General features: G+C 45.1%; 1 protein-coding gene across 9 annotated transcripts in view; it reads right to left on the bottom strand.

Moving 5' to 3' along the window:
- The window catches only part of LOC112216786 (kinesin-like protein KIF21A), a 59,134-nt gene that overhangs the window by 30,393 nt on the left and 12,126 nt on the right, over nt 1-16,615 (bottom strand). For all 9 annotated transcript variants that reach the window (XM_042300067.1, XM_042300068.1, XM_042300066.1 and 6 more), the window contains exon 2: nt 5,068-5,290. In XM_042300067.1, coding sequence (XP_042156001.1) covers nt 5,068-5,290 — 223 coding nt within the window. The remainder of the gene's footprint in view (nt 1-5,067; nt 5,291-16,615) is intronic.

Raw genomic sequence — 16,615 nt, forward strand, 5'->3', positions numbered from 1 at the left:
TGCCCTGAAATTGGGCATCCCTGCCTGATGCCCCTTTCGACAGGGATGGGGCAACTTAAACCACCACCCACCTTCACCATACACGAGGCTCCAGCATACAGTAAATTCACCCAAGACAGAAAAACATCCCCAAACCCAAAGGCTTTCATTATTTTAAACAAGTACTGGTGGTCCACACGATCAAAAGCCTTCTCCTGATCCAACGAAAGTAAACCCACATTTACATCAGACAGTTTACAAATGTCTAAAACATCTCTTATCAGAAACAAGTTGTCAACAATAGAGCGATCAGGCACACAGTAGGACTGGTCCTTGTGGATCAACAACCCCAGATACTCTTTCAACCTGTTTGAGAGACATCTAGAAACAATTTTATATTCTGTGCACAGCAAAGCAACAGGTCTCCAATTTTTATGAGAGCCAAATCCCCTTTTTGGCAACAGTGAAAGCACTGCACGTTGACAGGATACAGGAAGAGAACCCTCATGAAAAGATTCACACATCACTTCATAAAAGTCCTCCCCAATAGACCCCCAAAAGTGCTTATAAAACTCAGATGGTAACCCATCGATGCCAGGGGCTCGGCCTGTTGAGAGCTGCATAACTGCTGTGGACAGCTCCTGCAGTGTAATGTCAGCGTCCAATGCGACTCTCTGCTCAGGTCCCAATTTAGGAAGACCATGTAACAACTGTTCAGTACACATAGAGTCACAATCCTCCGCCTTATAAAGGGACGAGTAGAAATCCACGGCATGTTGACGCATTTCAATATCATTCGTGGTCACCTTCCCATCAGGGAGACGAAGGCAGACCATCTGTTTACGTTGAAATGTCGACTTTCCTAGGTTAAAAAAAAAAAAGCACTAGGAGCATCCATATCCTTGAGGGAAGCGAAACGAGACCTAATCAAGGCACCCTTCACTCTTTCATGCAGAAACGACCTCAGTTCATGTCTCTTGTCCTGTAAGTTCATGACTAGTCCAGGGTCATTCTGAGTGAGCAGCTTCAATTCAATAGATTTGATGTCCTGTTCAAGGGCCTTGATAGTCTCTTTAAATTCAGTTTGAGACAGAGCAGTATACTGTTGACAAAAAACTCGTATTTGGGCCTTCCCAACCTCCCACCATTGTCTCAAGGACTCAAAATTCCCTTTTATACCCCTCCATTTTTCCCAAAACAACAAAAACCTGTCACAAAACATGACATCATGTAACAATTTAACATTAAAATACCAGTAAGGTGATGACCTTCGTGGACAGGACAAGTGAATATCAACAGTAACCATATGATGATCAGAGAAACCCACAGGAGTAATGGCACACTTTCCAACCCTACTACAGTATTGCTCAGATACATACAACCTGTCTAACCGTGCTGCACTGACACAACCTTCATTAATTTTTAGCCATGTGTACTGCCTAACTTTGGCATTCCTTACTCTCCACACATCAGAAAGCTCAAACTCAGTTAATAGGCCAGACAGGCAAGTGGCTGACCGCAGGTGAGGTTCTTCAGCGGTGCGATCAACAGTAAAATCCACTGTACAGTTCCAGTCACCCCCTAAAACCATACACCCCTCTTGGTCACACTGTCTTAACATTTCCTTTAGTTGATCAAATACAGCAATACGCTCTGTACCCTCATTAGGAGCATAAACATTCAAAAAAACAAAAAAAAAAACCCCATAACATCCACCTTGACCAATAAAACCCGACCCTTGACAATCTCTGTTGTAGATACCACAGTCACTCCTAAGCCTGAGGAAAACAATATTGCCACCCCAGCACTGAAATTAGTACCATGACTGAGTACATGCTGCCCCTCCCACCACATACCCCAGTCAACCTCATTTTCCTCATCGCTATGTGTCTCCTGTAGGAAAACTACATTAAGCCTTTTCTGTTTTATTACTTCTAATACCCAAGCCCTCTTATTCCTGTCCCTTCCCCATTCATATTGAGAGAACCTACCCTTAGTACCTCCATGTAGAAAAGAGAAAAGAAAAGCAGAAGAAACCACAGAGAAACCAACGAGAAAAAAGACACCCTATGAAGCATGATCATCGTCATTATTTTTTTTTTCTTCTCTTAACCTGAACACGTTTCCCACCACCTTTTGCTGCTGCAACAGCAGTAATAAATTTCCTCAAGCGAAACCGCTTCTTCTCACTCAGCTGGTCTAACCCCACCGTCTTCTGTAACATCACAGCTGACCTCACAAACTTATCAACATCAAAATAATCTGCCAATTTGACAGATTTCCCAAAAGTCTGATCCAGAAACTCATTTACCTCCTCTAGATCATAAACTGAGTCCGCACCAGCAGCTGTCATATCTAAAGAGATATCCATATCCTTCTCTTGATCCTCCTCAGCTGAGAACACAGACAACTGACTCCCCTCTACCACATCCCTTTCAACACTCTCCACTTGCACCTCATCACTCGTACCAGGCATCTCCTCCACTATCTGGGAGACTAGCCCCACCTGAACATCACTACTCATAGTGGGCATCTTCTCCACTAACTGAGAACCTAGCTCCACATGAACCCCAGCACTCGTAGTGGGCATCTCCTCCACTACCTGGGAGCTTAGCTCCACATGAAAACCCTCCTGTACTTCATTACTCGTAGTGGGCATCTCCTCCACTACCTGGGAGCTTAGCTCCACATGAAAACCCTCCTGTACTTCATTACTCGTAGTGGGCATCTCCTCCACTACCTGGGAGCTTAGCTCCACATGCAAACCCTCCTGTACCTCATTACTCGTAGTGGGCAACTCCTCCACTACCTGGGAGCCTAGCTCTACATGAACCCCAGCACTCGTAGTGGGCATCTCCTCCACTCCCTGGGAGCCTAGCTCCACATGAACCCCCTCCTTTACCCCAGCACTCATACTGGGCACCTGCTCACCAGTCTGAGGAACTGGCTCTTCAGATACATCCTTACCTTCTACAACAATACTTTTCTGTAGCATAACATTTCCTTCTAATACAAGTTGCAACCCCGTGCCCTCAACACGGATAACTTGTTCCTCAGCAACAGGTGCTTGTGGCTGCTCTACCGCTGTCAGCTCACCTCTCCCTACATCAGTGGGCCCAGGCGTTACGATGACCACCTGTGCCCCTCCCTCTGCCTTCTCCCTTTTCGGGCAAGCATGTCGCTTATGACCAACATCCCCACACTCAAAACACCGTTGACTACCCGTACTAGCATAAGCCATATACAATCTATTGTCATACTTGATTTTAAACGATAACTCTAAAGTCTGCTCCGGTGAGTCCAAAAACATAAACACCTGTCGCCGAAATGACATTACCTGTTTCAACGCCGGGTGTTTGCAACCCAACGGGACAACCTTAATTGAACTGGCGAACTTCCCAAAGCGCAATAACTCGCGCTCCAATAGCTCATTAGGAATAAACGGTGGTACATTTGAAATCGTTACCCTTGTTGACGGAGAAAAAAGCGGCGTAACTTGAATAAACATTCCTTTAAGAAGTACACCATGCTCAACCATCCGATCAACTAGACACTCTTCTCTAAGAAATACCACCACAGCTTTATTCATCCGGGATGCATACGCAATATTCTCATAGCCTACCTTCTCTCCTACGGCGACCAGAAACTCCTCCACTGTGACAGCAGCTTCAGTAACACACCTAAAGCCATGCCGAAGTGACAGGGACGGCATCCCCATTCGGGCTGCCATCCCCGCCAAAACCAGGGTAATTTCGATACGAAAACAAAATACTTAATTCTACCACAACAAAAATAATAACGTTAATCATGCATCAACAAAAAAAATGCCACCAAGAAATAGCAAACCGAAAGAAAGTTGTGAATATCTAACTCTCCACAACACACGTACTCCTTCACTCAAACAATTCCCAGCATGCACCAATCACTCCCAGCATGCAGAGAGAGAGAGAGAGAGAGAGAGAGAGAGAGACAGAGAGAGAGAGAGAGACAGAGAGAGAGAGACAGAGAGAGAGAGACAGAGAGAGAGAGACAGAGAGAGAGAGAGAGAGAGAGACAGAGAGAGAGAGACAGATAGGCAGAGAGAGAGAGAGAGCAGGGAGAGAGAGAGAGAGACAGAGAGAGAGAGACAGATAGGCAGAGAGAGAGAGAGAGAGAGAGCAGGGAGAGAGAGAGAGAGAGACAGAGAGAGAGAGAGACAGAGAGAGAGACAGAGAGAGAGAGACAGAGAGAGAGAGACAGAGAGAGAGAGACAGATAGGCAGAGAGCAGGGAGAGAGAGAGACAGAGAGAGAGAGAGAGAGAGAGAGAGACAGATAGGCAGAGAGAGAGAGACAGATAGGCAGAGAGAGAGAGAGAGAGCAGGGAGAGAGAGAGAGAGACAGATAGGCAGAGAGAGAGAGACAGATAGGCAGAGAGAGAGAGAGAGAGAGCAGGGAGAGAGAGAGATAGTGAAAGAGAGCCTGATAGATAGATATGAACATGTACTGTAGAAAGTCAGTCACATGTGCTAATCTATCAAGCCAATAAAAACCCTGAGGTCGGTCCTGTTAGAACATGCCTGCCTTTGCTGAGTTGACTGTTTTCATGGCCTGTTTGCGTCTCTCTTCATATGAAACGAGATCTATTGAAGACTTGGAGCCTAACTGAGAACAGTTTCCAGCAGTGCTGTATCACTCACTGAGACACAGTTGTGAGGTTTGATAAATGGTGTTGCCACAGTCAATGTGAGTTTAGCGGAGTTACAGTATATCCCTCACTGAGTCACTGATAGGACTTTGATAAATGACTTTGTGCCATTCAAATGACATGTTCTGCTTGCTTACAGTAACAACACTGCTTTTGAATGCATCCGGCAAGGGACCAGAGACCACCACACGTGGTGGATTCCTGTGTGTGGCAGAGCCAAGCCATTTCCTTGGGTGTGGCCAGCATTGCACTGCATTGAGTCTGTAGGCAAATATGGTGTGTGTGTGTGTGTTTTTTATGCATTTGTGCACGTGTGTATATGTATGCATTTGTGCACGTGTGTATATGTATGCATTTGTGCATGTACACCTCTGTGTGTGTGTGTGTCATGCAAATATCTGACCTGTCCATAGGCGAAGATGGTAGCGTTGTACCCCTCGAAGCATCCCTCGATGAGTTTCTCAGTGCAGTGTGTGTAGATGCTCTCCTGCTGGGAGTCCATGTCAAACACGTAGTCGTACGTGAACGCCTTATCTTTACCCAGCATCACCTGGGGCTCGGCGGGCATACAGAATGTACAGATGTGACATCCCTCGATCTTCTCCCTCGCCAGCTGAGGACGAATCCTGAGAGTGGGCGAGAGAGATGTTGGGTTGGGGTTTGTAACTGTATAAAACATTTAACCTGAACAGACATACAAAAAAGGGGAGAGAGAGAGAGAGAGAGCGAGAGAGAGAGTGAAAGTGAGAGAGAGAGAGAGAGAGAGAGAGAGAGAGAGAGAGAGAGAGTTTATCACAGAGATGCTTTGTGTGCTTGGTTTCCTTCGATGTCTTCTTAATTGCTGAGGGTTAAATTTGAGGCACGGAAAAAACATGATCCCATAACAGTTAGTCACTGTATAACATTCCATCCTTCCATAGATGTTGGAAGGGTGGAATGTCATCAGACGAGGCATGGGAACGTTATCCAATATCGTATTGTCACTAAACCCGATGCAAGTACTTATTCTGATGTGTTGACATTGACTTGTGGTATGCAGGGATGTGGCATGCAGCAGGTACATATAGAGTCCTTATTGCTCCTTGACAAAACCTCAAGGGCAAAGCTTTGAGTTTGCCTCAAGGGCAAGCAGAGTTTGAATGTAGAAAGTTTGATAAGCAGAGTTTGAATGTAGAAAGTTTGATAAGCAGAGTTTGAATGGAGAAAGTTTGATAAGCAGAGTTTGAATGGAGAAAGTTTGATAAGCAGAGTTTGAATGGAGAAAGTTGGATAAGCATAGTTTGAATGGAGAAAGTTGGATAAGCAGAGTTTGAATGGAGAAAGTTGGATAAGCAGAGTTTGAATGGAGAAAGTTTGATAAGCAGAGTTTGAAAGTTGCATGTCGAGTATGATTCAGGGCTATGGTTTCACTGCTATGCGGATGACACACAGCTGTACATTTCAATGAAACATGGTGAAGCCCCAAAATTGCCCTCGCTAGAAGCATGTGTTTCAGACATAAGGAAGTGGATGGCTGCAAACTTTCTACTATTAAACTCGGACAAAACAGAGATGCTTGTTCTAGGTCCCAAGAAACAAAGAGATCTTCTGTTGAATCTGACAATTAATCTTAATGGTTGTACAGTCGTCTCAAATAAAACTGTGAAGGACCTTGCGTTACTCTGGACCCTGATCTCTCTTTTGAAGAACATATCAAGACCATTTCAAGGACATCTTTTTTCCATCTACGTAACATTGCAAAAATCAGAAACTTTCTGTCCAAAAAATGATGCAGAAAAATTAATCCATGCTTTTGTCACTTCTAGGTTAGACTACTGCAATGCTCTATTTTCCGGCTACCCGGATAAAGCACTAAATAAACTTCAGTTAGTGCTAAATACGGCTGCTAGAATCCTGACTAGAACCAAAAAATTTTATCATATTACTCCAGTGCCTCTCTACACTGGCTTCCTGTCAAAGCAAGGGCTGACTTCAAGGTTTTACTGCTAACCTACAAAGCATTACATGGGCTTGCTCCTACCTATCTCTCTGATTTGGTCCTGCCGTACATACCTACACGTACGCTACGGTCACAAGACGCAGGCCTCCTAATTGTCCCTAGAATTTCTAAGCAAACAGCTGGAGGCAGGGCTTTCTCCTATAGAGCTCCATTTTTATGGAACGGTCTGCCTACCCATGTCAGAGACGCAAACTCGGTCTCAACCTTTAAGTCTTTACTGAAGACTCATCTCTTCAGTGGGTCATATGATTGAGTGTAGTCTGGCCCAGGAGTGGGAAGGTGAACGGAAAGGCTCTGGAGCAACGAACCGCCCTTGCTGTCTCTGCCTGGCCGGTTCCCCTCTTTCCACTGGGATTCTCTGCCTCTAACCCTATTACAGGGGCTGGGTCACTGGCTTACTGGGGCTCTCTCATGCCATCCCTGGAGGGGGTGCGTCACCTGAGTGGGTTGATTCACTGTTGTGGTCATCCTGTCTGGGTTGGCGCCCCCTTGGGTTGTGCCGTGGCGGAGATCTTTGTGGGCTATACTCAGCCTTGTCTCAGGATGGTAAGTTGGTGGTTGAAGATATCCCTCTAGTGGTGTGGGGGCTGTGCTTTGGCAAAGTGGGTGGGGTTATATCCTTCCTGTTTGGCCCTGTCCGGGGGTGACCTCGAATGGGGCCACAGTGTCTCCTGACCCCTCCTGTCTCAGCCTCCAGTATTTATGCTGCAGTAGTTTATGTGTCGGGGGGCTGGGGTCAGTTTGTTATATCTGGAGTACTTCTCCTGTCCTATTCGGTGTCCTGTGTGAATCTAAGTGTGCGTTCTCTAATTCTCTCCTTCTCTCTTTCTTTCTCTCTCTCAGGGGACCTGAGCCCTAGGACCTGAGCTCCAGGACTACCTGACATGATGACTCCTTGCTGTCCCCAGTCCACCTGGCCATGCTGCTGTTCCAGTTTCAACTGACCTGAGCCCTAGGACCATGCCCCAGGACTACCTGACATGATGACTCCTTGCTGTCCCCAGTCCACCTGGCCATGCTGCTGCTCCAGTTTCAACTTCCACCTGACTGTGCTGCTGCTCCAGTTTCAACTGTTCTGCCTTATTATTATTCGACCATGCTGGTCATTTATGAACATTTGAACATCTTGGCCATGTTCTGTTATAATCTCCACCCGGCACAGCCAGAAGAGGACTGGCCACCCCACATAGCCTGGTTCCTCTCTAGGTTTCTTCCTAGGTTTTGGCCTTTCTAGGGAGTTTTTCCTAGCCACCGTGCTTCTACACCTGCATTGCTTGCTGTTTGGGGTTTTAGGCTGGGTTTCTGTACAGCACTTTGAGATATCAGCTGATGTACGAAGGGCTATATAAATAAATTTGATTTGATTTGGTTGACTTTTAGACATTAAGTTAACCACCTAACCCTGTTTTCCCCGGTATGTAACGTGTGAGTACTTTATTGCTTCTATAAAACGGTTACTGTGCTACATACATTAGATCTGTTGTTCCAGTCATTAGTAACATGAGTATTATTCACTAATCTGTTTTTCTAGGGGCCTGTTGAATACCCTGGTAATACCATGGGGTATTCAGTATCTGGGGACTGGAGCGTGTGTGCATACCTGCGTGTTTGTATGTGTGCCTGCGTGCGTGCATACCTGCGCGTGTGTGTATGCGTGCGTGCGTATGTGTGTCTGTGTGATTCTCCTCACGCTGCCAGCACACTCCACCACTCTGCCCCTATACAGAGGCCCTCAGTGTTCGAGCCTGGGCTCAGAGAGGAGTGGAAGCTGTGGAGCTACACTAGGTAAACAGTCACACCCTGCCTTGCAATTCCCCCATACACGCTGCCCCTGCGCCTGTCATATTTCAGATGTCTAGCTCATCACAAAACTCACTGGACTAATGTCTCCGGATTTCAACTGAATTCAAATGGGAAATATTCAGAAGGCTTGATGGAAGACTACTGTAAGTAAATGTACCACTTGTGTTAGGCAGCCTGTAATTGTCTTAATAAGGGCGGTATTGTGATTGGAGTCAGGATACAGTACACACTACCACACACTACCACACACACACACACACAGTCACGCTACTGTGGTATTGTGCCCCAGTGACATCAAATCCTTGCTATTTAGCATCCTCTCTCTGGGATTACACAGTGAATGAGAAGAGGGGACAAAGTGAGGGAGGGATAGATGAGAGGAGAGGAGGAAGAGAAGAGGGGGAGAGGAGGCTGCATTACCTGTAATGTTACACCTCTAGATCATCATCTGGGTCATAACTTCCTTCTGTATTTGCTACAGAGTATTTCAGTATTTCAGTATTGCTGCTGCCTCAACAGGTAGGCTAGTTGTTGACTAGTCCATTACTGATCTCTTTGTTCATGTTCCTGCAGAACTCCCCTCTGACAGACCTCTATTTGACATGTTTTAGAGGTTTGGGGGAGTCAGGGGAGTCAGGGGAGTCAGGGGAGTCAGGGGGAATCCATAGTAATCCCTTTGGCCCGCTTCCTAAAACAGGACAGAACCATCACTGTTCTCCACCAAAACAAAGATAATACACATCACTGCTTACCACTCGTTAAGTAACAATAATGCTACGGAAATACTACAAGTGAGAATGCTGGGCCAGCCAAATATGAGATCAAAGATACTAGATAATACACAGCACTGGTCATGAGATTACGTTCAACAGCATTTAACTTGGTGCCAAATGTCCCTACATGAGGAAAGAGTTCAGTGCAGTTTGAATCACATCATTGGCCTGATTGATTGTGATGAGAGCATCCCAGCCAAGGTGGTGACGCAAGACGACAACCAGTCAAACAATCCTCCTTGTGTGTGTGTGTGTGTGTGTCTAGGACTCCAGCCTTGTCTGCGACATCTCCCAGTGTCTCCAATACACAAACAGACCCCCTCCCCCCCTCAATCCCAGTCCAGACACCAGCGATAATTTACTAATTAGAGAAGGATATAAGATACTGGAGAGAATCAATAGATTGATTTGTTTAAATGCACTAAACCAACACATTTGGAGACATAGAACCAGATATACATTGATCTATATGGCTCTGGTCTAGAGGCATATACTGTTTAAACAAACATCTGATCTGAAATGTCTTCCTGGTGTTGAAAAAGCAGCTTTGAAGTGGCAGTGGTCAGTTGAGTTTAATGTTTTTATTCAGGGGGGAAATCTGTCGACAATCTTGAACTGGTCAAATATCCGGGGAGACTCTCAATTGCATTTCCATGTTTCCTTGCTTCCTCTTTCTTTGCCTCCTTCTCAAAACCCGAGGAGAGAGGACATGAGGAATCAAGGAAATGAAAGTGAGATTCTCCCCCGTTTGTACATTAGGGTATTCTCTTGGTGAAAGCTCTATGAGGTCATCAACAGTGGACGAGTGCCTTTGTTATTTTGAGGCCTATAAAATATATAATGAGAAGCCTATGAGTGTTGAGCACACTTCACAGTGCAGTGAGTGAGCAGTGCACTTGTGTACATGACATTTGTCCTCTGGCTGGGACAGTTGACCGACGGGTTTCAGGCTATGAGTCAAATGAAAACACTGGATCCGTCAGGGTGAATAAGGGTTGACGTTTACAGTAACTTCTCCATACCATCATGTAGACTTTGAAAGCACTAATCCGCCCTTGAGCAGTAATTTTCAATACTGTTCCTGGGGGCCCAGACTGGTGAGCATTTTTGTTCTAGCCCAGCTCTGACAAAACGAATCAAGGCAATCAGTGATTAGGCGATTAGTTGAACAAGATGTGTGTTAGTGCTGGGCTGAACCAAAAATGTACACACCCTTTGAGTCCAACTCCATCCCCATGACCAGCATAGAACAACACTTCACTGTAGTGCCACAAACCATTGAGTCTTATGTCTTGTTTTCTCCCAGAGGAAATCTAACTCTCCAGTTCCTGTAACTCTAAAGGGGCCCCAAAGCCTTTGCCTAACACAGTACAGGGGGACTGACTGACTAAGCAGTGAGCACCTAGCTCTCTATGATAACGGCTATATATTTATCCAGTCAACCCCCCGGTCAGGTTAAGCCTGCTTCATGGAATATAAAATAGCTATTGTTTAATGATCCGGTTCAGAAGAGGTGGTCTAGGTGGAGTAGGCCTCTTCTCTAAGATGATGGGCTGACACACACATGGACTGACACACACACATACATGCAAGCAAACACACACGCGTACGGACTAGAGGTGGACCGATTAATCGGAATGGCCGATTAATTAGGGCCGATTTCAAGTTTTCATAACAATCGGAAATCGGGTATTTTTGGGCGCCGATTTGTCGATTTTTTAAATATATTTTTTATATATATTTTTTTATACCTTTATTTAACTAGGCAAGTCAGTTAAGAACACATTCTTATTTTCAATGACGGCCTAGGAACAGTGGGTTAACTGCCTCGTTCAGGGTCAGAACGACAGATTTTCACCTTGTCAGCTAAGGGGATCCAATCTTGCAACCTTACAGTTAACTAGTCCAACGCAATAACGACCTGCCTCTCTCTCATTGCACTCCACAAGGAGACTGCCTGTTACGCGAATGCAGTAAGCCAAGGTAAGTTGCGCTGTTTATGACTTCAAGCCTATCAACTCCTGAGATGAGGCTGGTGTAACCGAAGTGAAATGGCTGGCTAGTTAGCGCACGCTAATAGCATTTCAAACGTCACTCGCTCTGAGCCTTCTAGTAGTTATTCCCCTTGCTCTGTATGGGTAACGCTGCTTCGATGTGGTGGCTGTTGTCATTGTGTTGCTGGTTCGAGCCCAGGGAGGAGCGAGGAGAGGGACGGAAGCTATACTGTTACACTGGCAATACTAAAGTGCCTATAAGAACATCCAATAGTCAAAGGTTAATGAAATACAAATGGTATAGAGGGAAATAGTCCTATAATTCCTATAACTACAACCTAAAACTTCTTACCTGGGAACATTGAAGACTTATGTTAAAAGGAACCACCAGCTTTCATATGTTCTCATGTTCTGAGCAAGGAACTGAAACGTTAGCTTTCTTACATAGCACATATTGCACTTTTACTTTCTTCTCCAACACTTTGTGTTTGCATTATTTAAACCAAATTGAACATGTTTCATTATTTACTTGAGTTAAAATAAGTGTTCATTCAGTATTGTTGTAATTGTCATTATTACAAATACATTATAAAAAATAGGCCGATTAATCGGTAGCGGCTTTTTTGGTCCTCCAATAATCGGTATCGGCGTTGAAAAATCATAATCAGTCGACCTCTAGTACGGACACACACACCGTAGAGCTCCTGACAGAGACTCTCACCATGTGACATGTCCAGTTAGCCTCACGCTGGCGGCCTCATTACAGCGATGACAGTGACTGCCAGAGGAGCACCATGCTAACTCTCTAACCCCTCTCAGAACAAAATGGACTGCGCCAGGCTAGCTCACTATAGCAATAACCCATTCAGAAGCAGCTGTCCTGGGCCTGAGCCAAGACTCTCCTTTCTCTCCTATGGACCCAGTCCGAATTATCTGGGGCAGCCTTGCCTATCTGTCTCTCTTTGTCACATTCTCTCTCTGTCCTTCTCTCCCCTTCCCCTTCCTCTCTCTGTCCCTTCCCTCTCTGTCTCCCTCTCCTCTCTCTCTATTCTCCCTCTCTCCCTCTCATTCTCTGTCTCTCTCATTCTCTCCCTCCCACTCTCTCTCTGTCCCCTTTCTCCACACAGCCACCACCACCACTACACATTGACCTGGTTCAACGGGCTGAAAGACGCAGGGCCAGGCAGTAGCACAGTCACATTTCTAGCCAGCATAATCTCCTACTAAACAAATGCACTTAAAACAGAAACAGCTCTTGTAAAATTAGAGATGTACTGCAGGCCAGAGGCCAGGGTGCACTGACTGCGCCAGGGAAGGCTGGTGACCGTCCTAACCAGTGTTCTCTGTGATGGATATGTTTGAGTCTATACAGTATGTGTAGATCTCCATGAATATGAATAACTATGATGGTAAGAAAGGTGATTCAGCCACAGCATCATCATGCTGACTCACTGCAGATCTGGACTTGACCTCAGCCCCTGCCTCGGCCAACCACAATGGTTCCCCGAGAGACCATCCCGCATCACTTCCCTGCTGCAAACCACAACGGTAACATCAGACTATTGTAAAATCTCATCTCAGCCCTGATCTAATTCTAGAGCTACAAAGAGTCCTGAGAAGCATCTGGACCCACAGTGTAGGGAAAAACAACAGGCACGATACACAACTAGATTACAGGAAACAATCAATCATTCACTTATTCATGACTTCTTCGCATTCATTTGTGAAGAAAACAGAAAGAAGAGGGAGTATTGCTGCCCTGTGCCCACACATTACAAAGAGAGGAGAATGGAGTCAGGCGGCTGGCTTTTTAACTCCTCTCATATCAGAGGTTAAATTGTGGCTAAGTACCTGAGGAATTCATGCACTAGGAACAGGGTTTTAAAGAACCGATGCAGCTGTTTTTATATCAATATCAAATCATTTATGCGTAACAATTAAGTACCTTACTGCAATAGATTTCCATGAAGATGGGCCAAACTGTCTTTTTAGCAAAAATCATTATAATTTGGCTAGGGCTGTCTGTGTGGAAGGGGACAACTGAAAACCAGCTGTTATATATTGGCAGAGAGGTTTCGAACTCTCTTTGTTATTGGTCAATCAATCAATTTCCTGCATGGTGATGTCTCCGTGGAAAGCCAAAACTCCTGCCCATGCAAACCCGCTGATTAGAAGGTCGGGTGTAGATTGTATTTTCAACCAGCAACTATCAGTAAATAACAGTGATCAAATTCGTTCACACTTTTACAGTGTTAGTTTCATCAGCTTTTGTACAATTTGGACTGCATTGTGCATTGGAGCAGGCCCTTTACTCCCAGGGCATCTTTACCCTGAGATACTGATGCTGTAGAGCAGGGGTTAAGGAGGGACCATTCAACACACACACACATACACACACACACACCCCCACACACACACACACGCACACACACACACACACACACACACACCCCCACACACACACACACACACACACCCCCCACACACACACACACACACACACACACACACACACACACACACACACACACACACACATACATACATACACATACATACATACATACATACATACATACATACATACATACATACATACATACATACATACATACATACATACATACATACATACAGTCGTGGCGAAAAGTTTTGAGAATGACACAAATCTGAATTTTCACAAAGTCTGCTGCCTCAGTTTATATGATGGCAATTTGCATATACTCCAGAATGTTATGAAGAGTGATCAGATGAATTGCAAGTAATTGCAAAGTCCCTCTTTGCCGTGCAAATGAACTGAATCCCCCCCCCCTCCAAAAAAACCACATTTCCACTGCATTTCAGCCCTGCCACAAAAGGACCAGCTGACATCATGTCAGTGATTTTCTCCTTAACACAGGTGTGTGTGTGTTGACGAGGACAAGGCTGGAGATCACACTGTCATGCTGATTGAGTTCTTATAACAGACTGGAAGCTTAAAAAAGGAGAGTGGTGCTTGGAATCATTGTTCTTCCTCTGTCAACCATGGTTACCTGCAAGGAAACACGTGACGTCATCATTGCTTTGCACAAAATGAGCTTCACAGGCAAGGATATTGCTGGCAGTAAGATTGCACCTAAATCAACCATTTATCGGATCATCAAGAACTTCAAGGAGAGTGGTTCAATTGTTGTGAAGAAGGCTTCAGGGCGCCAAAGAAAGTCCAGCAAGCGCCAGGACCGTCTCCTAAAGTTGATTCAGCTGCGGGATCGGGGCACCACCAGTACATAGCTTGCTCAGGAATGGCAGCAGGCAGGTGTGAGTGCATCTGTACGCACAGTGAGGCAAAGACCTTTGGAGGATGGCCTGGTGTCAAGAAGGGCAGCAGAGAAGCCACTTCTCTCCAGGAAAAACATCAGGGACAGACTGATATTCTGCAAAAGGTACAGGGATTGGACTGCTGAGGACTGGGGAAAAGTCATTTTCTCTGATGAATCCTCTTTCTGATTGTTTGGGGCATCCGTAAAAAATATTGTCCGGAGAAGACAAGGTGAGCGCTATCATCAGCCCTGTGTCATGCCAACAGTAAAGCATCCTGAGACCATTCATGTGTGGGGTTGCTTCTCAGCCAAGGTAGTGGACTCACTCACAATTTTGCCTAAGAACACAGTCATGAATAAAGAATGGTACCAACACATCCCCCAAGAGCAACTTCTCCCAACCATCCAGGAACAGTTTGGTGATGAACAATGCCTTTTCCAGCATGATGGAGCACCTTGCCATGAGGCAAAAGTGATAACTAAGTAGCTCGGGGAACAGAACATAAATATTTTGGGTCCATGGCCAGGAAACTCCCCAGACCTTAATCCCATTGAGAACTTGTGGACAATCCTCAAGAGGCGGGTGGACAAACAAAAACCCACAAATTCTGACAAACTCCAAGCATTGATTATGCAAGAATGGGCTGCCATCAGTCAGGATGTGGCCCAGAATTTAATTGACAGCATGCCAGGGCGGATTACAGAGGTCTTGAAAAAGAAGGGTCAACACTGCAAATATTGACTCTTGCGTCAACTTCATGTAATTGTCAATAAAAGCCATTGACACTTATGAAATGCTTGTAATTATACTTCAGTATTCCATAGTAACATCTGACAAAAATATCTAAAGACACTGAGGCAGCAAACTTTGTGAAAATTAATATTTGTGTCATTCTCAAAACTTTTGGCAACGACTGTACACATACACAAAAACATGCCCACAAACACAGGCATGCAAACACACCCTTCTCTGGCCCTTTATTGCACCTGAAACTGAGACCTGGGACTGTAGACACTGGGCTTACAGTGATCTTCTGAAACACATACACACACAAACACCGATAACTGGTTCTGTTGTTGTGCTGCTGACAAAAAGTGTCTCAATCAGTTTTGAAAGGTCCCTTTGAAAGAAGAATGAAAAGCTTCAGCTTCGCCCTCTATTCTTCGGGAATCAATCAAACTACAGGAAACACTACAGCAGCCTCTCCTCTCTCTTGTAAAGCACCTTCAGTTTGACGGTTAAGTTGTACATGGTCATTATGAAACTAACTACAGCAGTCAAGGAAGCAGGCATCTGATGTACAATGGCCTATGGCAGGCAGGTTGTGTAACGTGTCTCCTCTATCACATGGGTAGGAGCAGAACAGGCCTGGGTTAATGGATGCCCAGGGTTAGAGGAAGAAGAGAGGAGATGGGAAAGGAAATGGCACTGTAGCCCTTTCCTGCATTCAAATGACCCATTGGCCTCACGTGTAGAATTGTATTATTTTTCATAATTTCATAATTAATAAACATTATTTAATCTGGTGTTTCTATGTCAAAGGTTTTGTTATATTTCAGTTTTCTGTGATGTATATAAAGTGTTGTATCGGGATGCAAACTCAAAATTGAATAGACTTTAATTCTATATCTGACATGGTACAGGTGTCTTATTTTTTTATGCCCATAACCATGTGTGTGAGGTGTATACTGTTGTTTCAAAGTAGACTCTGTTTTATCCCACTGCAGTAAAAGGTTCACAGGAATATTCTTATTGTCATCATCATCATTATCTGATGACATCCGCTCATATGATATGCCTCTGATGGAGATGGGCTGGGGGGATGAAGAAATGGGCTGGGGGGTGAAGAAATGGGCTGGGGGATGAAGAAATGGGCTGGGGGGTGAAGAAATGGGCTGGGGGGATGAAGAAATGGGCTGGGGCGGATGAGTCTTCTCTGGTCTCTACTCCTCCCGTTACGGGGTCTGAGACGCCGAAGCTTCCCACCATTAGCTCTGACAAATTGAAAACTCTAGTCATTGGCGACTCCATTACCCGCAGTATTAGACTTAAAACGAATCATCCAGCGATCATACACTGTTT

Source organism: Oncorhynchus tshawytscha, linkage group LG17 (assembly GCF_018296145.1).
Source record: "Oncorhynchus tshawytscha isolate Ot180627B linkage group LG17, Otsh_v2.0, whole genome shotgun sequence".
In the NCBI taxonomy this organism is placed as follows: Eukaryota; Metazoa; Chordata; class Actinopteri; order Salmoniformes; family Salmonidae; genus Oncorhynchus; species Oncorhynchus tshawytscha.